Raw genomic sequence first — 22,752 nt, 5'->3', positions numbered from 1 at the left:
TATTGGCGTTATTCGTGCAAATTCTTGCTGACTCTCTCCATACTTCATAAGCTTTCTCACAGCACATTTTGTGCCTTCCTTCACCCCCATATCTTCTTCCAACTCTGTTGAACAGATAAAGAGTCTTTTAGAAGATTTTTTTTCAGAGTTTTTTTAGAGTTTTTCTTTTAGAAGAAAGAATTGTCTGAAAAAGCAGCAAAGGGGTGTTTTAACCTTAGATCTTTGCTTAAGATTCAAGTGCCCATTAGCAAGCTCTTTCTTTTTGCTCTCAAAAATCATACCGTAGTTTAGTCACAACCTACCATACAGGCCAGGGACCTTACCTTTGAGAGAAACCGACATTCTCGCATGACAGTAGTTGTTTTTCAGCCTAGATATTGCTTTGATTTGCTTTTTAAGAAGACTAATTGTAAAACTACTGTTACTACAGTCTGTATTTTTTTCTGGAAAGCTCAGCAACTTGTTTAGCAGATTTCCTCAAAGAACTGGAACTCTGCTTTCTACATACAAAAACAGAAGGCTTCCAAAGAACTATTTGAAATCTATCCCTGGTGACCCACCAGGACACACTTGGATCTTGAACTTGGAAAAGGCAAAAGAGGAGTGATAATTGGGCTTGGGACTAGGGTGAGGCAAGAGAGGCATCTGGGGCAAAAATGTAAGGAGCCACTCCCTCTCAGGGTGCTTGTAAGTCCTGGCCCTGGGCTGTAATGCCATGTAGAGGTCAAGGCCATAGAACAGTATTGACCGTATTCTTCTTATTACCCTGACCTTGGTGAGGCCAAGCTTCTTAGAAGTGTTCTCTAGGAAGCCTATGCTTAAAGAGGCTTGTTGCAACATCATAGTAGCAAAGCATCCTAGCTACTCCAATGTCCTACCCTTGCGGAATACACAGAGGCAAGGGATTCATTCAGTAGAACTATATGCAGCCAGAGAGATTTAGTTTATAGAGGAACATAATCAAATGCTTATGCTGTAAAGGATTTTTAAGAAGTGGGAAAATTAAATAGTATGTAAAATGTTGTGACACTCAAACACATACACACATACACAGAACTATTAAAAAAGGGTTAAACCAGAATGTAGCAGTGGTTGTGTTTAGCTGTTAGGATTATGGGTGATATTTTTTTCCTTCTTTTTGCTTTATTACATTTAATGTTTTCTCTTTGAACAGGTTGTACTTTTGTTATGGAAATAATTAGGGCTAGATCAAGATGCTTGGAATTTCTGTAAAGATTATGGTACCCTCCCTCCTAAAGTTCAAAAGAAAATTTTTTAATGAAAAATTACAAATTATTAGGCAAGTACAAGGAGTCTGTTTTTTCCCATGATGTCTGCTTTAGGGGTTTCTTTAAAATGTCAATTAAAAACAATTTTGTTGCCTTTGCTCTCATTTCTCAGTCTAAACACATTTTAAGCCTGCCTCTTGGATAATGTGACATTTAAAAAGTGAACTAAGCATTACTTTAAGTTTTAATTTTTTAAAAAGGGGAAAACAAGTATTTTAAGAAATGGAAGGGAAAGACTCGTTAAATAGCCATGAGGCCTAGGTTGAACGGACATATAGAAGGGAGGTTGGTGGAGAACAGGAAACCACATGACTGAAAGTTGCTGTGGACTAGAGGAAAAGGCCTGGAAGGGAGGCAATCACACTGACAGGAAGGAGGGAGAGTGAGTACACTTAGGGGACTAGCAGCACAACATCTCTTTGCTTCAGCCACACGTGCATCCCCTACCTGAAAGAACCGAGTCTGAAGTTCTGCTGTTTTCTCTCTACAATTCAGATTCAGCTGATGCCCTGGTCCCTGCGCACCTGAGCCAGTGTCAGAACCTGACACTCTACCGGAGCTTCTGTGCCATGAAGTATGCCATCTATGCCCTCTGTGTGAACTCACACCAGCATTCTCAGTGCCGGGAATGCAGAGACGGTCCCTCTGAGGATGTGGCCTCGGCTTCAGAGCCAGGGGGTGATTCTCGCTCCTCCCCAGGTACAGCACCACCACCCACCCCTTTCTGGGCATAAGTTGGGAACACCTGTCCCAGTAGGTTCTTTGTGTGGGAGCCCTTTTCCTCCACGATTGGGGCGGTGGCCTTGATTTTATTAGGCCCAGGAATAATTTCATCCATTTATCAGCCTCCATGAATCAAAAGGACATGAGAAAGCAAGTGATTTGCGTAAGTTCTAACAGAGTCTTGTCACCTCATACAGTGTTTTCCAAATGCTTTTTTTAAAACTGCAATCCACAGTAAATGGTATTTCACGTCACGCTAGTCTGCACCTAGGTGTATAGTCTGTGTGTATGTGTGTATAAGTGATGTGTAAACTGAAATAAGTTTTGAGAAGCAATACTTACCTTTCCAGTAGGAGCACACTCCTGATTATTTTTCCAAATGCAGCCGTCTAAGTCAGTGTCATTGGTCGTAGCCTGTAGTGTGAAAGAACCTTTTATCTTACTCTTTCTCATTTTTCTTAATAACTTATAACTCCTTAACTTACATTCTGTGACTAGTGGTCAGCTATCCCTCCCTTGCAGCTTTGGGATAGACCTTCACCTCTGAGCATGGTCACTTTTGGCCAGGGAGTATTTCTTAAGCAGCTTAAGTAGCCTGTGATCACCTGTAGTGTAACAACGAGTGAAAGGAAGATTGAGAAGTAAGGAGTCCCCTTGCTGCCTTCATTCTAGGAACTGAAATAGGAAGTGCTTCTCAGAGACGAGGAATCATGTAAAATTGAAAAAGTGGAAGCAAAATAATGAGTGTTCAGTGAGCTATACTTTTAGCAAGTTTGCAAAATCTTTCCACAAATCATGAAAAGACATTGGTCAGTAGTTCCTTATTCTTCTGACTAACCACAGTTCCCCGAGTCATCACAAAGAAAGAAATGAGTTAAAGTTGGGAGAATGCTTGAGTCCGGCAAGTACTATTTGTAATGTTTGCCTTTTCTCCATTCTATCTCTGGCCTCTTCTCTTATGCATGCTTCTTCAGGTGCTTCCAATCTCTTCTCAACATACCTGGCCAGATGTCAACAGTATCTGTGTAGTATTCCTGACTCTCTGCGCCTGGAACTTCTAGAAAACATCTTCTCATTGCTCCTCATCACCGCTGCCGATCTTCACCCAGAGCCTCACCTACCCGAGGACTATGCTGAGGAGGATGACGTTGAGGGGAAGGGCCCAGTGGGTTTGAGGTCCCCATCTGAGAGCCCTCAGCACATAGCACAGCCTGAGACGAAGTCAGAACTGGGACCCCTGGGGGCCCCAAGGAGCCTGGACTGCACGATCCCCAGCTGTGTGAAGGCAGAGCTAAAAGACGGTTCCCCAGGGCCTCATGGGCACAGCTTTTTGGACCTTCAGCACTTTACTAGCGGTATCAGCGGGTTCCTGGCTGACGAGTTTGCAATAGGGGCCTTCCTCAGGCTTCTCCAGGAGCAGCTGGATGAGCTCAGCAGCCACGGGCCCCCTGACAAGCCAAAGCTGCTTGAAGGCCAGAGCGGCTCGGGCAGCAGAGACGGACTGCAGAGCCGCCTGCACCAGTTCTCCAAGGTTCTCTCTGAGGCCCAGTGGAGGTACAAGGTGGTGACCAGCAATCAGGGCTCAGGTAAGAGGAGATAACAGAAACGGAGGAGGGAGAAAAATCTCAGGAATGTGGGAGAGAGCTAGGAGTGCATGGGAGTCACAGTAACTCAGGGTGTATCACCATAGCAACCCGGGTCAGAACTCTAGGTTATGGCTCCTTGTCTCACCAGCCAGTCCGGATCTTCCCCTACCTGTTACCCAGGAGGTGGGTCAAGTCAAAACCCATCACTCTCAGAAGAGGGGAGGAGCAATGTAGGGTAGGGGTAGGGGAGTAAGAAGTACAAACTATTAGGTGTAAAATAAGCTACAAGGGTATACTGTACAACACAGGGAATATAGCCAGTATGTTACAATAACTGTAAATGGAGTATGACCTTTAAAAATTGTGACTCACTCTATTGTACAGCAAGTATACTTCAATTAAAAAAAAAATTGATCACTCTCCATATGACCCATTGGGTTTGCTGTTGCAGAGGAGCAGCCCTCCCGAAGATACTGGCACATTGCCACACGGCACCCCAGTCTCCGCCGGGGTCGTCGGACAAGAAGGAGCCGGACAGGTGATCTGTAGAGCTCTCCCCATGCCTCCTTCCCATGCACCTGTCAAGTGGTATATTGCCACTTGTCTAATATTCTTCAATATAAAGCAATAAAGCAATTACTAAAGATAAAGTATCTTAAAGATCTTAAAGTAACTTAAAGCAATTTTTTAAGATAGAGTACGAACAAAAGTGATCTAAGATTATCCTAGTCCCACACACCTAAGGTAACCCTTGCTGAGGGTTTCCTTCCAGAAGTTCTCCATGCAGTACAAGTGTGTGTATCATTTTAGGTATACAGATTCATCATACTGCATAGAGAACTGCAACTTTCTTTTTTCACTTATATCCCTTTATATATATAAATGTATCATACTATATATTGAGAACTCACTTCACTTATTTTAAAGGCTGCTTAGCATTCCACTGTCATATGTTTTTGTGGGCATTCTAATTGTTTCCAGTTTTTTGCTGTTATAAACAGTGCTGCAGTAAACAACCTTGTACATAGGTCTGTGCATACTTCTGTGATTGTATCTATAGGATAAGTCCCTAGCAGTAGAATAGAAGGTCAAATTGTGTGGGTATAGAATACGGATATTACCAAATTGCCCCCAAGAAAGGTGGACCAGTTTACATTCCCACCATGTGTAGATGAATGCCTGTTGGCACGACATTCATCAAAAATGCATAGTATCAGATTTTGTTTAATCTTTGCCAATATGATTATTACAGTAATGGGACATCACTGTTTTAATACTGATTTTTAGTTTGAGATTGAATGTTTTTTCACATAGTTATTAGCCATTTATATTTTCTGGTCTAAGTTCTGTGTTTTCTATTGAGTTCATCTTTCTTGTTGATCTGTAAGAAGCTCTTTATACCTTAAGGAAAATATTCTGTCATTATGTGCTACGGGTTTTGCTCTCTTTGTTTTTTGACTTTGATTATGAGTTTTCTTTAAGGAGTTTAACACAGGAGCATTATACCGGGGTATTAAACTTTTAGATAATCACACTTCCATTGCTATTTTTGGTGCTGGTTTTTAGGTAATTAACGGGGAATTCGTAAGAGTTTCCTGTGTGCTAACTCTTAAGGGAGGTGAATGAGACATAAACCAGGACTTTGCCTTCGGAGAATTTATAATTTACCTGCATAGACAGTATACATGGAAAGCTTAAACTGCACGAAGGCACTGCCTGAAGGCAGAAGAAATCTCTTAGAAGGGAAGATCAGCTTAGCCTGCAAAGGAGGGCACAGGTGTCATGAAAGAGTTGACTCCTGAACCGAGCTCAGAAGAATGAGTAGGCTTTATCTAAGGGACGATGATAACAGAGAGCATACTGGCTGGGGGTGAGGATACCGTAAGAGAAACCTGGAAAACTTGAAGGCCGAGGCCCTTAGGCTGCTCAGTTAATTGGTTTGAGTCAAAAGGCATAGTTTGCATCCATTTGACTCATCCAGCCCAGAATGCTCAATCCACCTTCTCTTTCCTGCACTGGTCTGTTCCTTCCCCAGCAGTGAGCCAGGGAGGCTCCCTTACGTGTGCTGATATCACCCTTAAATCATCAGTCAAGGCGTTGTGAATTCCCTTTGAAAGCCTTAGCACTTCAGGAAAGCAGGTGTTGATAAGAAGCAGCTTTTTCTCCAGGGCTTTCAGTATCATGGTCTTTGGCAAGTCTGGCCTTATGCTTTGGCTCTCTGCTTTTTTAAGTATAAGGTCAACATTCTCTGTGTAAGAAAATTTTGTGACCCTCTTTTGCACCTTACCGCTTCATGGTCATAAGAGTTGTGCCTTTTTTTTTTTTTTTCCCCAGAATATTGACAGTGCTTAGTGAGCAGATGGGGGTTGCTAACCCCTAGAAGTAACTTGAAAGTTCCCAGGGCTCTGAGACCCCAGAGATTGGAAAACACTGGTATAAGCTACTACCAAACTGAGCACTGGGGCCATATTAAGCCAGCCCTTTACTTTGGTCTGTAGGAGCTTGTGTTTTACTGTAGAAGGAGCAGCTGGTGTAGAAGCTACCCATTATCCTCTCACTCTACCCAGATCTCAGCTTTCAAGACAACTTCCCACTTTCTACACTGTAAGGCAATAATGATTGATTTTCTCTCCTCTTCCTAATACTACTCTAGATGGCCGGGACAGAGGTTCCAACCCATCCTTGGAAAGTACAAGCAGTGAGCTGAGCACAAGTACTTCAGGTATGGGGTTCCCAACCACTTGCCAACTTCCAGCAGCTTTGCCCTGGCACAGAGTTGCCATACACCATGGCGTAAAAGCCTGGACTGAGCAGCTCATGCTTGTGTTCAAGAAGGTTGGTTCTGAAGATAGACAGATTTCAGCAAGGAAAGGGGAAAGGGCTATTTCACTATCAGCTGAGTTACCCATCAGTAGAGAGAAACAGAGGTCAATACCCAAGGAAAGTAATTGGTACGTAAGTCTTGTATTCAGAGATGATACCATATTAACAGACACACACTATTATGTATAAAACAGATGAACAATAAGGATTTACTGTGTAGAACAGGAAACTATATTCAGTATCTTGTGATAACCTATAATGGAAAAGAATTGAGAAAAGAACACACATATATGTGTATATGTACCCAAATCACTTTGCTGTACACCTTAAACTAACACAGTAGTACAAATCAACTATGATTAAATTAAAAGAAAAAAAAAAAGAAAAAGGTGATAGCATAGGTATCTCCTTCATTTGAGGAAAAATCAAGATCCATTTACAGACCTTTTAGTTCTAGAAGGACTTTGAGAAGATAGGTGTTTGACGAGAGGTGACAGATCATTTTCCCTCAATTTCTGTCACTTCCTTGGCCCCCCATTCTTGTGTCCCAACAGAGGGAAGTCTGGGCACTGTGTCTGGGAGGAATGAGCTGGATGGCCGGTTGCAGCCCCAGCCTCAAAGTTCCCTCATCCCCATGATGTTCTCCCCACCCGAGTCACTGCTGGCGTCCTGCATCCTCCAGGGGAACTTTGCAGAAGCCCATCAGGTGAGCCCACAAACACTTGTGCAGTAGGTGTTAGGAGCTAGGCTGTACCCTGTCATAGTAAAGAACGCTGAGTCAGCCCCCAGCTGCCTGCGACCCGCTGGGCCTCGGGTAAAGCCAGGTGCACGTGCAGGCAGAGCCGCTCAGCAGCACTTGAGGGGCTACGTCAGCAGGAGGAGCAGGAGGGAGTTTCTGTGTATCGAGCGCCATCTTGAGCGCTGTGGATTTCAGGACCCAACCAGGAGGAGATTTCAGCTGTTGGATCATTTGTTTGTTTTCTTAATACAAACAATGTTTTAGCAAGATGAAAGAAAATATTCAGCCACAGTCAGAACATTGCAATATTTTTGTTTCTTTCCTTGTAATCCTCTGAGCACATACGTGATTTCATATAGTTGAAAATCACTATGCAGATAATTTTTAATGATAAATAGAATGCCAGTTCAATGTACAGGAAGTATATGGGGCTAGCAAACTGGAATGTTCATGTTGTGCAGGGGAAAGTGCAGGGAGTAGAAATCAGAAGGACTTACTCCCTCTGAGCTTTGATACCCTTATTTGAAAATTGGACTTAATTGTAATACCTGCTTGTTCTGCCTCCTGGTATGTTAAGAGGATTATGTGTGAGCTGTAAGAAATGTAGGAATCCTCTACTATTGCTAAAATTTAATAGCATAAAAGCCTACAACACTCATTATTAAAACTCTCTGGATATATTTATGACTCTTGTGCTGGTCCCTTAACATGTAGGTCAGAATTTTTCTTTCATGTTGAGGAATAAATCATGGGGATATCTGGAGATAGAATAACTTTTGCTTAACTTCCTCTGATCATTTTAGATCCTGTACTTTAATGATAATGATAATTCAGTCCTTCTGGGGAGGATAGGACCCTCACCAGCCTTTCTTACACCCAAACCAAGGAGTCAATTGTGACCCATAAATGTCCTCAGTTCCTCTTCCTTTCCTGGGGCTTTGAGCTTTTCTTTCTTTCTTTTAATAAAAGCTTTATTTTTTTAAACCTGGTTACAGAACAAGTTTTGCTTATTATAAGAAAATGCCAGAAAATATTAACCAGAAAATAAAATTTCTTTTAACCTTATTGTCCAGAACAACCAATATTAAAGTATATTTTTTGCCAATATTTTTCCAAGCTATATGTGACTTTTATATAGAGCCAAGATCATTTTGAATCTAAAACTCCAGTGCCTTTTTTACATTATAATGTAAGCATTTACCTTGTATCTGCTTTTAGTGACCTTACAATAGTCTGATTAGGTAGCTGCATTTGACTATTCCCATTACTCAACATTTATATTATTTTCAGCCTTGTAATAGTTGTAATAAATAGTGCCAAGATTATCACCGTTAGGCATTAAGACTTCTGAATTATCTCCTTAAGAAAGTTTTTCATAAAAATCTCCATCAAAGAATATAAAAGTTTTTAAAGCTCTATAGATTGCCAAATTGCTTTTCAAAAAAGATTGTGACATTTCCTTCTACCACCACCCACTGAGGGTTTCTTTTAACACTTTGTCATTGTGATAGATGCGAAGTGGTATAAACATTAAATTCCCTGGATTACTGGTAAAGAAAAGCATTTTTCATGTCTGTACTATTCATACGTGTTTTCTCTTTGAAATTGTCCACATCTTTTGCCTATTTTCTGCTGGGGCTTCAGTGGCTTTCTTGCTGACTTTCATGAGTTATTTCTACATTTGATCTATTCTTCTAACATCCAGTGCTCTTTTGACCCTACAAAGCAGATGTCTCAGGGCCATAGTCTGACTACTGGCAAGGATCTCATCTCTAGACGCTACCCAGCTGAGCAAGCCCCTTTTTCTCTCCTGTCACAGGTGGTGTTCATGTTCAACCTGAAGTCCTCACCCAGCGCAGGGGAGCTGACGTTCATGGAGCGCTACCAGGAGGTCATCCAGGAACTGGCCCAAGTAGAACACAAAATTGAAAACCAGAACTCGGACGGGGGCGGCAGCACCATCCGAAGGACAGGCAGTGGCCGTTCAACGCTGCAGGCCATTGGCAGCGCTGCAGCCGCAGGTCTGGCTCCCCTGTTGCCACCGTAGGGGGTGAGGCAGCTGGGGGAGGGCATCAGGGGACGAACCGCCCAAATCATAGATAGACTCATCATGAAGGTGAGCAGAAACCCAGAGCAGGACACTTGCCTTGAGGAACAGCAGTCCTGACACAATTGAGTCATTTTCTAACTGTGTCCAACTTCGCTGAGCACAGTGGTCACTGAACTGCCACTCAAGCTACTCCATTAAGCTTATCCTATGTGACTTAAACTGAAGAGTGTGAATGCAGTTTCCACCATGTGTTTTGGGGGCCGTTATCTTGGGCTTTGGGAAATGATTAGGAGTTTTTCTTATTCAGGGAAAAGGATATTTTTTTACTTTTCTGTAAAGTAAAGAAGTTATATCTAACTCCTGTGGCCTGGAAGTCACAGGTCTCAATTCTCAGCCTTGGCTGCCCTGCAGAAAGGGTTCATCCTTTCATTATTTCTTGAAAGTGGAATCTTGGTCCCACATTTTCACATCTCTTGCTGGTCTAGGCTCTGTATATCAAGTTACCATCACATGTTGCTTCCTCTACATGCTCCCAGAGATTTTCTATACCAGTTCTAAAGAATATATGCATATCCTTTTTGTTTGCAATGTAAATGGGCTCTTACAAGTCCTCTGTTTTCTGCCTTGCTTTTTTAGCAATGTATTTTAGAAATCTTTTCTGATTAGCACGTGCAGATCTGCCTCGCTCTTTCTCAACCTGCTTTTAGATCCCATTTAGAGAAGCCCTCATTCCTCTTGACCATTTTGAGTTTCTCTTGGTCTTCCTTTCCTTGCCGTTGTCTTGATGCCATACGCGTTGGCTGTAGTGATGGTACTGATATGCATAGAAGGTATCCTGTGCAGAAGGACCTCAGACATTTATTAAATAGTTACTTTTCAAAATAAAAGTGGTAGTGAGAATTGTTTTAACCTCATACTTTTTACTCCACTGCTGGGTGTCCAGGGATGGTATTTTACTCCATCTCTGATGTGACCGACAAACTGCTCAGCACCTCTGGAGACCCCATCCCCATACTCCAGGAGGACTTTTGGATAAGCAGTAGCCCAATGGAGCCCACCACTCCCCTGAGAGAGGTTCTGGAAGACCTCAGTCCCCCTGCCATGGCTGCGTTTGACCTAGCTTGCTCTCAGTGCCAGCTCTGGAAAACCGGCAAGCAGCTCTTAGAAACAGCTGAACGGCGACTGAACAGCAGCCTTGAGAGTCGGGGTGAGTGTGATTTTTTTCGCTTTATCCCATAATTCTCAAACGGGGAGATGGGGTTCCGAGATGCTTGGTAATGGTGCAAGCAGAAAGTAATTATTGGGGAAAGAGGGACAGGGAGAAAGGACTATTGGTTCATTTCCTCATGTCCAGTCTGGTGACTTAAAGATAGTTTATCGAGACTCTCGCCTTCTTAATAGACATAGAATTCTGCAATCATTTGGGGGAAATTCTTTTCTGGTTTGTATATATAAATTCAAGGAAGAAATATACATTCAAAAATAGTGAAGATGGAATTTGTGCTGTTAAACTACATGCCTCCTCCAGAGTGAATCCCACTTAACCTCAAACCTGAGTCTCCAGTTTGTAAAGTAGGTGTAAGGGAAAATTCAGTGGATCACAGTTGGAAGGAGGATTGTACCTTGAGGTTAATAATGTCCCACAGTGTGTATATGGAATTCTTGGAGGAACGAAGGTAGAGGAATGCGAAGAAAGAATTAGGCAAAGTTCTGCTCCCCACCCATCCTTAATGCACACACCAAACCCTGGAAGGACTGACCAGTGAGGGACAAATGTTCTCTCTGAGTAATGTGGAGGGAGGAATGGTGACCAGGTATGGTATCAATAGCCACCCCCTAGTTCAGTGATTGGTTGAGAGAGCCCACAGTCCTCAGCATAGTCATACTCATGGCTACAGTTTATTTCAGTAAAAGGATACAAAGCAAAATAAGCAAAGGGAACAGGCTCGTGGGCTAAAGTCTGAAGGAAACCAGGCACAAGCTTCCAAGAGTCCGCTCCCAGTGGAGTCACACAGGACATGCTTAACTCCTCCAGCAATGAGTTGTGAGAACAAACAAGTGTGAAGTGTGGTCTCCTGGAAGCTTATCAGCAACCCAGTGCCTGAGGTTTTTTATTGAGGGGCTGGCGACAGAGGCACCCTCTGCCCAGCAGGTACCAAAACTCCAGACTCTCAGAAGGAAGGCAGGTGTTCATCATAAGCCACATTGTACAAACAGTTTAGGCACAATGAGTCACTCTCATCACTTAAGGTTTTATCCTGTATCAGTGTAGAAAACCATTTACCAGTCAGCTTCTGAAGATGCCAATCAAGAACTGAACTTGCAAACAGGCCTTTCTGAGGACAGCAGTCTCAGGCCTGTTGTGTTACCTCTGTTCTGTACACCCTTCCAGGTCACTTCTGAGCTGTTGACATAAAATCCCTTTAATGTTCACACAGTCCTTCTAAGAAAGTGTACTGTGGCATGCACAGCTTTGTTTTTATTGAACAATTTCCCATCCCCTCTTCTAATACTTGTATTCTAAAATGAATGGAGATATTATTCAAGCTGGTAATAGTATTCAAGCTGATTGGTTTCATGCCAATCAGGAATTAATTTAGTACCTACTGTTTCCAGATTATCCCAAGTATATAGGGGTGCAGGAGAGATATAAAGAGTAATCTCTGTCCATAAAGTTTGTTTCTAGTTTAGTCAAGGTGTCAAGATACCACCTAAAACAATTAGAGAAGACAGGATCCCAGCTCAAGTTCTCGGTGGAGGGAAATACCAAGGCAAATCCACAAGAGGTGCCTGAGGGGCTTGGGACAGCGATTCTCTAGGAATGCCAGAGCTTCCGGGTCTGCTGCGCTGGGCAGCTGAGGCATCTTGCCACAGGTAGCCCTGGACCCTTGGGCGTGGAATAAGCCAGGTGTGCTGGTTGTCACCCAGAATGGCACAGCATGTATTTTCTCCTTAACATTGGAGAAGATAAAACTTCACAAGTAAATACAGGACGAAGTGTCAATCGCTGCAAGTACCTCATTTTTTTCTGCATTTTCTCTGATTCATCATTTCCAGGTCGCCGGCTTGACCACGGTTTCCTCAACGCTGATGGCATTCGAGGTTTCCCGGTGGTTCTTCAGCAGATCAGTAAGATTCTCAATTACCCACTTATGTCAGCCGGACAAATTAAATCAGGTGAGTTGCTTTGTTTCCTTTTTTCTTTTTTAATCTCCTGGACTCGGAACATTAGGTCAGCATCAGACTGTCTGTCTCTCATTTGCTTTCCACAGAGAGTGCAGAGGAGAAAGGAGGAGGTTCCCCACGGAGCAGCATTGCTGAGCTGCTTCAGACGTGCTGGCCCAGCCTCTCTGAGGACTGTGTTGCCAGCCACACCACCCTCTCCCAGCAGCTGGAGCAGATCCTTCAGTCGCTGAGAGAAGCACTGGAGCTGCCAGGTACAGGCCCTGCTGCGCAGGAGCAGATGACAGCGGAGCTGGGGACAGAAAACAGCAGAGAGTGAAGGAACACTTTGTAGCAGAGGCTTAGGACTCCAGAAGTGTGCCCTACCAGCCCTGTCGTTAGCCAACTAATTCCACCTGTTTGCCCACCTCCTAAGTGAAGGGGTGCTTAGCACTCCATTAGCTGGCACATTTTTCTCATTCCTAATGAGAGATATACCCAGAAGTTACTCAGTAAACATTGCTCAACCCTTCCCTAAAAGATTGCTATGGGCTTCATAAAGCCATCCCACCCCAGAGACACTGGTGTGAAAACGCAACTCTCCGCCGTGATTTCTCCAGACTCGAAGCTCTTCCTGGTTGAGAGTCACTTGTACAGGCACCCAACTTAGGACTTCATAGCTGCCTTGTAAGTGGAGCACGCAGCCTGTAGGATGCCCCAGGGGGTGCACACAGGCCCAGTTCACATATTGTGTTGGAAACTGACCCAAAGCCAGATGCACAGACTCAAGCCTACATCCCTTCTCCTTTCATAACTCCTCCCAGAGCCCAGGAGTACTCCACTGTCCTCCCTGGTGGAGCAGGCGGCCCAGAAGGCCCTGGAGGCAGAGGCCCACCCCGTGAATATCCAGACTCAGCTCCTCCGGAAGAACCTGAGCAGGCAGAGCCCAGCAGGCAGCAGGCAGACTGACTACCTGGGTGCCTTCTCCAGGTACTGCAGCGCCCTGGCTGCTGTTCTCCTTCGGAGCTTGAGCTCTGAGCCTGGTAAGTAGCTGGAGAGAGGAAATAGAATCATGACTAGCCCACAAGTGTTAGGACAGGGAGGAGAAAGTCACGCAATTAAGAGGTTCTGAGTCCAGCAGTAGCCAAGGACACTAGATTTATAAGGTCTTCTCTTATTCAAGTCTGCGTTTTATTCATCTGTCTACCTGGCTCCTAGTACAGTTGTACAGCATATGGGAGTACTCAGCACATTTTGATGGCATTAATGACTCAAAAATGCCTCTCTCAGACCTTCAGTCATTGTGGATATGAGGACCTGATGGAGGAATTAAGTCTCTGGTACTAGTGCTGGATTCTTACCTGAGTCCACAGAGCGAGTGTTGCCCACCCTTCAGTCATGCTGAAGGGAGCAGGATGAGCTGTGTGTGGTTAGACCTGCCCACTGAAGTTTGTCTGTGGTTGGATGAAGTCTTCAGAGCAGTGTAGAAAAACTTGTGGTCAGCATCATGTCAAGAACACCCCTTACCTAGAAAATACCAGCAGAAGGGCTGTCCATGTCAATTTTGACACTGTCCTTTTGTGTTGATTGTGGGAAACAGTTGCAGTTTGAATGTTGCAGTCGGTGGTACAAAGGTCACTTTCTTTACCTTTGCAGAACACGTGGAGGCCAAAGTAGGAAACCCCTTTGTTCTCCTGCAACAGAGCTCTTCCCAGCTGGTGTCACACCTCCTGCTTGAGCGACAGGTTCCCCCAGACAGGTAGGAGCCACCCCATGGGAGTCGGATGTGGACCTTCCTAATTGTTTCATCAAGGAAACCATGGGCTCAGTGAGGCTGGTGCTTGATTTCAGTAAAGAGAGTGAGGATTCCTTCCATACTTTCCCCTTAATTTGCATTTACTTTAATACAAGCTATATTATGATTCAGTGTGCCTCGTTTCTTTACCTCTCTCCATTTCTAACATTTATATTGCAAATACAAAATTAGGTAGTGACTTCATTTATGAATAGGCGAAAATCTGAAAATTTGATAACACGCTAGTTGGCTTGACTGTAGGAAAACAAGCATTCTCATAGATTGCTGGTGGGATATAAATTGGTATAGCCCCTTGGGAAGGCAATTTGTCCACATCCACTAAAATGACAATCCACATTTTTGACTTAACGATCCACATTGGGGAATTTATCCTGTAGCTTTATTATACATATGAAAAATGATGTATGTACCAAGTCATTTAATTACAGCTTTATATATAATAGCCATTGTCTACTAATAGAGACTGGGTAAATTCTGGGTCACCAACATAATGGAACACTATGTAGCTGTAGAAAAGCATGAGGGGCCTCCCTGTAGAAGAATATGGACAGATCTCCCAGATATGTTATTAAGTAAAACAGCAAGAGGCAGAGCAGTGGGTCTAATAGGCTGCCTTTTGCATTAAAAAGGGAGAGGGTAGGAGGGACAATTAAAGAGCCTACATTTACATTCACACGTGTAAACATAAAGAAATCCTTAGATTAGTGATGGTGCCCATGCACTCAGGCCTTACATGCCCTCTGCTTCTCTCCCTCCAGGCTTGCAGCCCTTCTGGCCCAGGACGGTCTCAGCTTGAGTGTGCCACAGGTCATTGTCAACTGCTGCTGCGAGCCCCTTGCCCTCTGCTCTTCCCGGCAAAGCCAGCAGACAACCTCCCTTCTGACCCACCTGGGTACCCTGGCCCAGCTGCACACCTCCCACTGCCTGGAGGACCTCCCACTTTCTACACTGAGCACCCCAAAGCCAACTGAGAATCCCACATTGGAGAAGAAGCCCCACTCGTCCCCAAAGGATTCATCACCCTCTGCCCTCACCTCCTCTGCCTTGGCCTTCCTTAAGTCCCGCTCAAAGCTGCTAGCTACTGTGGCCTGTCTGGGGGCCTCCCAGGGGTCAAAAGTCAGCAAGCCCAGCTTGTCATGGAAGGAGCTTCGTGGCCGCAGAGAGGTACCTCTGACGGCAGAGCAGGTAGCCCGGGAGTGTGAGCGCCTCCTGGAGCAATTCCCTATGCTTGAGGCCTCCCTCCTGGCTGCCTGGGAGCCCCTACGAGGGTCCTCTGAGCAGGGACAGAGTCTGGCAGCGAGTCTCTGTGGCCAAGCCAGTCTGTCTACTGTCCTCCTGGGCCTGCATTCTCCTGCTGCCCTGGATGTGCTCACTGGGGCCTTCAAGGAAGCCCTGATGGCCAGAGATTGGCCCCGGGCCCTTCGGCTCACTGAAGTGTACGGGCGAGACATGGATGACTTGAGCAGCGTACAGGATGCCGTCCTGAGCTGTGCTGCAGCGTGTGGTGAGCAGAAAGCTATGCCTCCCTCCTCTAGTGGTAGTAATACTGCACATTCACTGAGTAGACCATCGCCTCTGATCCTCACAGTGACCCTAGAGAAAGGTGCCAGCATGATCTCATGATACGGAGAGGAGAGGGGCTCAGAGGTAGGAAACTGCCTGGGACAGTCAGCGCTGAAGCAGAGCTTAGCACTCAGGTCCGTCTAACTTTAGGACAGGCACTTGTAACCAGTATTCTCAACACTGTCAGAATCACTGAAAGATTCTATGAACTGCAAATATCTGAGCCCGACCTCCAGAAGTCTGCCATAGGGTTCAGGCAAGTGTTTGCTTTAAAACAGGAGTCAGCAATCTTTTTGTGGAAAGGGCTTTGTAAGCCATACGAGTTCGATTGCAACTACCCAGCTCTGCCGCTACAGCAGGAGAGGCAGCCGTAGACAAGACATGCACAAGGGCGCGTGGCTGTAGTCCAGCAAAACTTTATTCATTAAAACATTCTGGGCCTGTTTGGCAATAATTCTAATTTTTTCATTGAAGTATAGTTGATTTACAATGTTTCAGGTGTACAGCATAGTGATTCAGTTATACGTATATATATTCTTTTTCAGATTCTTTTCCATTATAGGTTATTACAAGATATTGGATATAGTTCCCTGTGCTATTATAATAGGTCCTTGTTGTTTATCTGTTCTATATATAGTAACATGTATCTGTTAATCCCAAATTCCAATTTCATCCCTCCTCTCCCTTTCCTTTTTGGTAACCATTTGTTTTCTATGTCGTGACTGTTTGTTTTGTAAATAAGTTCGTTTGTATCATTTTTTTTAAAGTCCACATATAAGTGGATATCATGTGGTATTTTTCTTCCTCTGTCTGGCTTACTTCACTTAGTATGACAATCTCTAGACCCATCCATGTTACACTGCAAATGGCATTGTTTCATGCTTTTTATGGCTGAGTAATATTCCATTGTGTGAATACATGTATATATCTATATACCACATCTTTTTCCATTCATCTGTCAGTGGACATTTAGGTTGCTTCCATGTCTCTGCTACTGTAAACAATACTGTTATGAACACTGGGGTGCATGTATCTTTTCAAATTAGAGTTTTTGCCTTTTCCATATATATGCCCAGAAATGGGATTATTGGACATATGGCAACTCTATTTTTAGTTTTAGTTTTTTTAAGGAGTATCTGTACTGTTCTCCATAGTGGCTGCACCAATTTATTTTCCCACCAACAGTGTAGGAGAGTTCCCTTTACTCCACACCCTCTCCAGCATTTGTTACTGTAAACTTTTTAATGATGGCCATTTTGACTAGTGTGAGGTGGTACCTTAACATAATTTTATTTTCATTTTTCTAATAATTAGTGATGTTGAGCATCTTTTCATGTACCTGTTGGCCATCTGTATGTCTTTGGAGAGGTGTCTTTTCAGGTCTTCTGCCCATTTTTTGATTGGGTTGTTTGAGTTTTTTTTATATTGAACTGTGTGAACTGTCTGTGTATTCTGGAAATTAATCCCTTGTCAGTCGCATTGTTTGCAAATATTTTCCCCTATTCCGTAGGTTGTCTTCTTATTTTGTTTATGGTTTCCTTTGCTGTGCAAAAGCTTTTAAGTTTAATTAGCTTCCATTTGTTTATTTTTGCTTTTGTTTCCATTACTCTGGGAGACGGGTCCAAAAAGATATTGCTGCCATTTCTGTCAAAGAATGTCCTACCTCTGTTCTCCTCTAGGAGTTTTACAGTATCTGGTCTTATATTTAGGTCTTAAATCCATTTTGAGTTTATTTTTGTATATGGTGTCAGAGAATGTTCTAATTTCATTCTTTTACCTGTAACTATCCTATTTTCCCAGCACCACTCCTTGAAGAGGCTGTCTTTTCTCCACTGTATATTCTTGCCTCCTTTGTCATAGATTAATTGACCATAAGTGCATGTGGCAGCTTTAAAGGCTCCCTGGGAGTCTGATGTGTAACTGGATTTGAGAGCAGTGACCTACAGTCCACCACCAGGGGGAGCAGGAACCTGCCAGGCTGTGGGGAATGGCTTCTGGCCTGGGGCCCTGGCTACCCTGTGGAAAGGAAAAAAACATCCCTCCTTAGAAAGTGGAGAAATCCGCTGACTGGCTGTGCGGTCTTAATGGCTTGGAGTCTGTTTTCCGCTCTGTGAAGTGGGTGTGGGAAAGAGAGACCTACTAAGTCATAATGACAGGCAATGGTGAGGGAGGGAAGCTAGTTTACCTGAAGTAACTTCATTCAAGTCGTTACGTGTGGCACAGGGTGGAGGTTGCAGGGAAAGGTAAAAGTTCTGCTGACAGGTTGAGTCTGAAATGGAGCTGTATGAGCAGCATGCCGAACATGGAGAGCCCCATCTGTTCTTGCACCTTTGCTCCTTTCATTCTTGCTTTCTTTTCTTCCCCCTTTCTTCCTCTCCTTTCTCCGTCTCTCTCCTCAGAAAGTCCCGTGACTATGATTACATTTGCATAAAGAGAACCACAGGGGTAGAGCATTTCTCCTTGTCAGACAGTTGTTCCAAGTGTAAAAACTAATTAACTAATTGGGTCATATGGATCTTCAGGATCCTTCAAGCTCCTGTTTTGTGAACCTCAACAAAGCCCATCTCTTAAGAAGTAACCTGGACTCTTGAGCTCCAGGATCCAGCTTGCTGCCTCTGAGCATCTTTTTGTCTTATAGACAAAGAAGGTTGGCAGTACCTGTTTGCTGTGAAGGATGCATCTCTGAGAAGTCGGCTAACACTGCAGTTTGTGGACAGGTGGCCCCTGGAGTCATGCCTGGAGATCCTGGCCTACTGCATTTCAGACACAGTGGTCCAAGATGGTCTGAAGTGTGAGCTGCAGAGAAAGCTAGCGGAGCTGCGGGTATATCAGAAGGTACGGGCTCTGGCACCAAGAGAAAGGAAATATTCTCACCCTATTACCAACTCCAGCCTATCTTCTTGTGATGGTGGGTTTTAAGAAACAGAAAATTTGGGACTGGCTTTTTCTCTATATCTGGCTTCTATTGTTAGGTGAATAGCAAGGAGGCTTTCCATCTGGTTCCTATTTTATTTACTTCTATAATTTTAAATATATACATGTCAAACAGAGATAAAAATAATAACAAGTTCAACACTGGAGTGATGCTTTACAGTCCACGAAGCCTTCTTCATATCTACAGGCAGACCTTCTTTTACTGCACTTTGCTTTATTACACTCGCAGATACTACAATTTTTACAAATGACGGTTTGTGGCAACCCTGCATCGAAGAAGTCTCTTGGCACCACTTTTCTGACAGCACTTATGCCATGTCTCTGTGCCACATTTTAGTAATTCTCACAGTATTTCAAACTTTTCCATTATTATTATATTTGTTACGGTGATCTGTGATCAGTGAACTTTGTCGTTGCTATTGCAAAAATACTATGACTGGATGAAGGCTCAGGTGATGGTTATCATTTTTTAGCAATAAAGTATTTAATTAAGGCGTGTACTTTTCTTAGCCATAATGCTATTGCACAATTAATAGACTACAGTGTACTGTAGACATAATTTTATCTGCCCTGGGAAACCAAAAAATTCGTGTTACTCACTTTACTGTGATACTCACTTTATTGTGGCGGTCTGGAATTGAACCGACAATATCGCCAAGGTATCCCTGTGTATTTGAGCTTCATGTATGTTTTATGTAAATTATGGCTTCTTGTTCTTGTTCAAGAGTTTTTATAGAGTTTAATCTCTATTATGTCTTTTTTAAAGATAGTTTTAAGTCTCAGCTAAATTTCAAGACCAGTTTTGAAAGGATGCCTGAAATTGACATTTTTAAAAGTGAAAGATTCTTGTGGGATATGTGTTATATTCAAGATCAAGAGGCTCAGGGAGGCAGATTTAGTTGATACAGCTATATAACAAGTATCAAATGTTTGCTGATTTTTCCATGTGTACTTGGAACCAAACAGAGTTTAGGGCCCAGGTAGAGTAAGTAGAAAAGGCAGATGAAAAAGATTTTTTTCCCACTCTTTCTCAGCAGTTTTCATGCAGAGCTAAAATGCTGCATGAAAGGTGATCCCACAGAGCATTCAGGCCAGGAGAATAACCTGCGTAGAATTTTGAGATGGAGGAGCAAGGGACCAGTGACCCTGGAAGAATGAACAAGCTGCAAAGCTCCAAAGCCTCTGATAATTGTCCTCCAAGTGAAAGGCTGCAATCCTGGCCTCCCCACTCAGCCTTTGCTCCCTGATTATACTTTCCGGATAGGTTCACTCACCTCTCCAGACAATCTTTGCCCCATTTGCTCTAATTCCTCCTCTCTCCTGACAAGTTCTGACACCCTGACTTTGAGACAGAGACCTGGCCATGGCCCATCCCCGGAAACCCCAGTGACTTGCTCCTGGAGGGAGAGGCTCCAACGTGGTTTGACAGTTTTTCCTGTTTTTCCTTAGATTCTAGGTTTGCAGGCTACCCCAGTGTGGTGTGACTGGCAGACCCTGAGGAACTCTTGTGTTGAGGACCCATCAACTGTCATGAACATGATTCTAGAAGCAAAGGTACCATTTTCCTGGGTAGTATTCCCTTACTTTTCAGAGTTGCAACTCCTTAGCTGGTTATGTAGACCCCTTTCTATGTATCAATGTTCACATTTTTTTTAATAATTACATAACATTCCTTTTTTCCTTTTGTGTGTGTGTGAACTGTACCAACATACAGAGGAGCATAGAGAATAATATGGCTGATGCTTCTGCATTATCACCCTTGTTTTCCTGCGTGAGATTTTCTACACTGCTCGCGTTGGGTACAGAATGTGTACCCAGCAGTGGGATTGCTGTGTCATCAGGCACGAGCAGCCGCACCTTTACTAAGAGTTACCACATTGCTCTTCAGACCCGTTGGCCCGGGTCTTCTCCCGCCCCCAGTTCCCGTTGCTCCATCGTCTTACCGACTTTGGCATTGCCCCACTTCTACTTTTTGCCAATAAGATGGTATCTCATTTTTGTTTTAGTTTACATTTTCCATGATTATTAAGGACCTTGACTATCTTTTCATGTATATATTAGACATTTGAATGCTAAGTAGAATTTTATTTACCCTTTAAGGAGCTGCTAGACCACAGTTCAGAATATAGATGTATTTATTCAGGTGTTCATTCATCCAGGAAACTTTTCTTGACTGTCTGTTATTTACCACTGTGCTAGACAGGGGTGAAACAAAGATAATTAAGCTTACTCCTTGCCCTCGTGCAACTCATATTTTGGGAAGAGGGTCAACGTGAGACACAGACCTAGGTGATTTCGATACACCAAGTGACAGAAGTAAGCCCAGGCTGTGATGGGAGCACAGGCAGGGCACCTAATATGGCCCAAGAAGCAAGGAAGCATCCTGAAGAAGTTGGCCCCAGAAAGAGTTGTGGGAAGGGCATTCCAGAGGCCACCATATTAAATACTTGAACAAAGCTCTGGGAATTCCCCTTTCAGAAATTTTAATCCAAAAATTCACAAATTGAGGGTGGAGGGGAGTAATAATGGGTGATATCAATGGAATACAACCCCAACATGTTTGTTTGGCAGAGACAGTACTTGTTTGCAGAATTTTTAGTTTTTCATATTGAGTTCATCACCAACATTGTTAAAATAGGGAAATTTTTTATTTAAAAATTTTTTTTGGAATTTTTTTAAGTCTGGCACCACTGGGCCTGCACATTCACATGGCAACAGTCAGAGCTGAGTAGGCACTGTCTCCGCTGGACAGTCTTCTCAGTCTTCCCTGCTTCCTTAGGATCTTCCCAGGGCTGTCACCAAGTGTCGGTAGCTGTACGTCATCTATTTCTTTTTTATAGTAGAGCTAAGTGGAGAAGGACACCATTCACAGTCAGCCTACTTGGATCGCTGTCGTAACTTACCTTGCCACTCTGATCCTTTGAGTATATGAGCCCACTTTAATCCCACAGTGCAGTTTCCATCAGCACTTACCAAACTTTCCTGGGGCTTTAGCAGATTCAAGACTGCTGAGAAAAATCAAGCAAGAGCTGGGTAAGAGACAAGGTCATCAATTTAAAGGGACTGAAGGTGTATGTGTTTACTTCCAGGAGTATGAGCTGTGTGAGGAGTGGGGCTGCCTGTACCCCATTCCAAGAGACCATTTAGTCAACCTACATCAAAGGCATCTTCTCCACCTTCTAGAAAGAGGAGATCATGAAAAGGCTCTGCAAGTAAGCCTCCAACTCTTCCCATTTTTCTTTTGGGGAGGGACGAGAAGGTTAGTCCAATCAGACGGCTCTGTTCATGCTGGATGCCATGCAGAGCATTCAATCTCAGGTCTGCCCCTCCGTGGCCTTCAGGAGCCGGTTCCAGTCATCTTGATCAGAGGGTGCCTAGCCTTGCATTAGGTCCCAGGTGGGCAGCTGAGTTCAATTCTGCTAAACTCTGGTCCTATCAAAGCCATCATTAGTGAAGCTGTAGGTGTGGTGGAAAAAATGAGTGCAGAGAAGTTAGTCTAAGATGAATAAACCTAAAGATTCAAACAAAACAAGGCTGGACTAAGAGTTCTTCTCCAGGCCTCACCCTTCTCCTCTGCCCTCCTCCTGCAACAGCTGCTGCAAAGAATTCCTGATCCCACCATGTGCCTTGAGGTCACAGAGCAATCCCTCGACCAGCACCCTAGCTTGGCCACTTCTCACTTCTTGGCCAACTACCTCACCACCCACTTCTATGGAGAACTGACCGCTGACCGACACCGTGAAATACAGGCACTGTACATGGGGTCCAAGGTAAGGAGGAGAAGACAGTGTTGGGAAAAGTATGCCTGCAGTGTAGGCCAGGAGTCAAGAGACCACCATCTGTGGGCCAAATCCAGTCCTCTGCCTGCTTTTATAAATCAAGCTTCATTGGAACACAAGCATGTACATTAATTTATGAGCTGACTGGTTGCCATAAAGACCTTATGTCGTATAAAGCCTAAAATATTTACTATCTGATCCTTTAAAGAAAAAGTTTGCAGGCCCCTCGTCTTGATTACAGCCTGGAGGATTTAGATAGGAGTCCAGCCTTGCTTCCTAAAAAACTCC

At 43.8% G+C, this 22,752-nt stretch overlaps 1 protein-coding gene across 4 annotated transcripts in view; it reads left to right on the top strand.

Annotated features, from left to right (window-relative positions):
- The window catches only part of ZFYVE26 (zinc finger FYVE-type containing 26), a 57,736-nt gene that overhangs the window by 10,280 nt on the left and 24,704 nt on the right, over positions 1-22,752 (top strand). For 3 of the 4 annotated variants that reach the window (XM_006186441.3, XM_032482234.1, XM_014560665.2), the window contains exons 10-25: positions 1,785-1,988; positions 2,987-3,598; positions 4,050-4,136; positions 6,252-6,320; positions 6,976-7,127; positions 8,980-9,181; positions 10,154-10,417; positions 12,268-12,387; positions 12,483-12,647; positions 13,197-13,415; positions 14,029-14,131; positions 14,947-15,692; positions 18,390-18,586; positions 20,135-20,239; positions 21,775-21,897; positions 22,279-22,455. In XM_006186441.3, coding sequence (XP_006186503.1) covers positions 1,785-1,988; positions 2,987-3,598; positions 4,050-4,136; positions 6,252-6,320; positions 6,976-7,127; positions 8,980-9,181; positions 10,154-10,417; positions 12,268-12,387; positions 12,483-12,647; positions 13,197-13,415; positions 14,029-14,131; positions 14,947-15,692; positions 18,390-18,586; positions 20,135-20,239; positions 21,775-21,897; positions 22,279-22,455 — 3,545 coding nt within the window. The remainder of the gene's footprint in view (positions 1-1,784; positions 1,989-2,986; positions 3,599-4,049; positions 4,137-6,251; positions 6,321-6,975; positions 7,128-8,979; positions 9,182-10,153; positions 10,418-12,267; positions 12,388-12,482; positions 12,648-13,196; positions 13,416-14,028; positions 14,132-14,946; positions 15,693-18,389; positions 18,587-20,134; positions 20,240-21,774; positions 21,898-22,278; positions 22,456-22,752) is intronic. The other variant, XM_032482235.1, reaches the window with a different exon arrangement.

This window comes from Camelus ferus, chromosome 6 (assembly GCF_009834535.1).
Source record: "Camelus ferus isolate YT-003-E chromosome 6, BCGSAC_Cfer_1.0, whole genome shotgun sequence".
Lineage (NCBI taxonomy): Eukaryota > Metazoa > Chordata > Mammalia > Artiodactyla > Camelidae > Camelus > Camelus ferus.
Note: the sequence above shows the minus strand (reverse complement) of the source record. Positions and strands in the feature narration are given on the sequence as shown.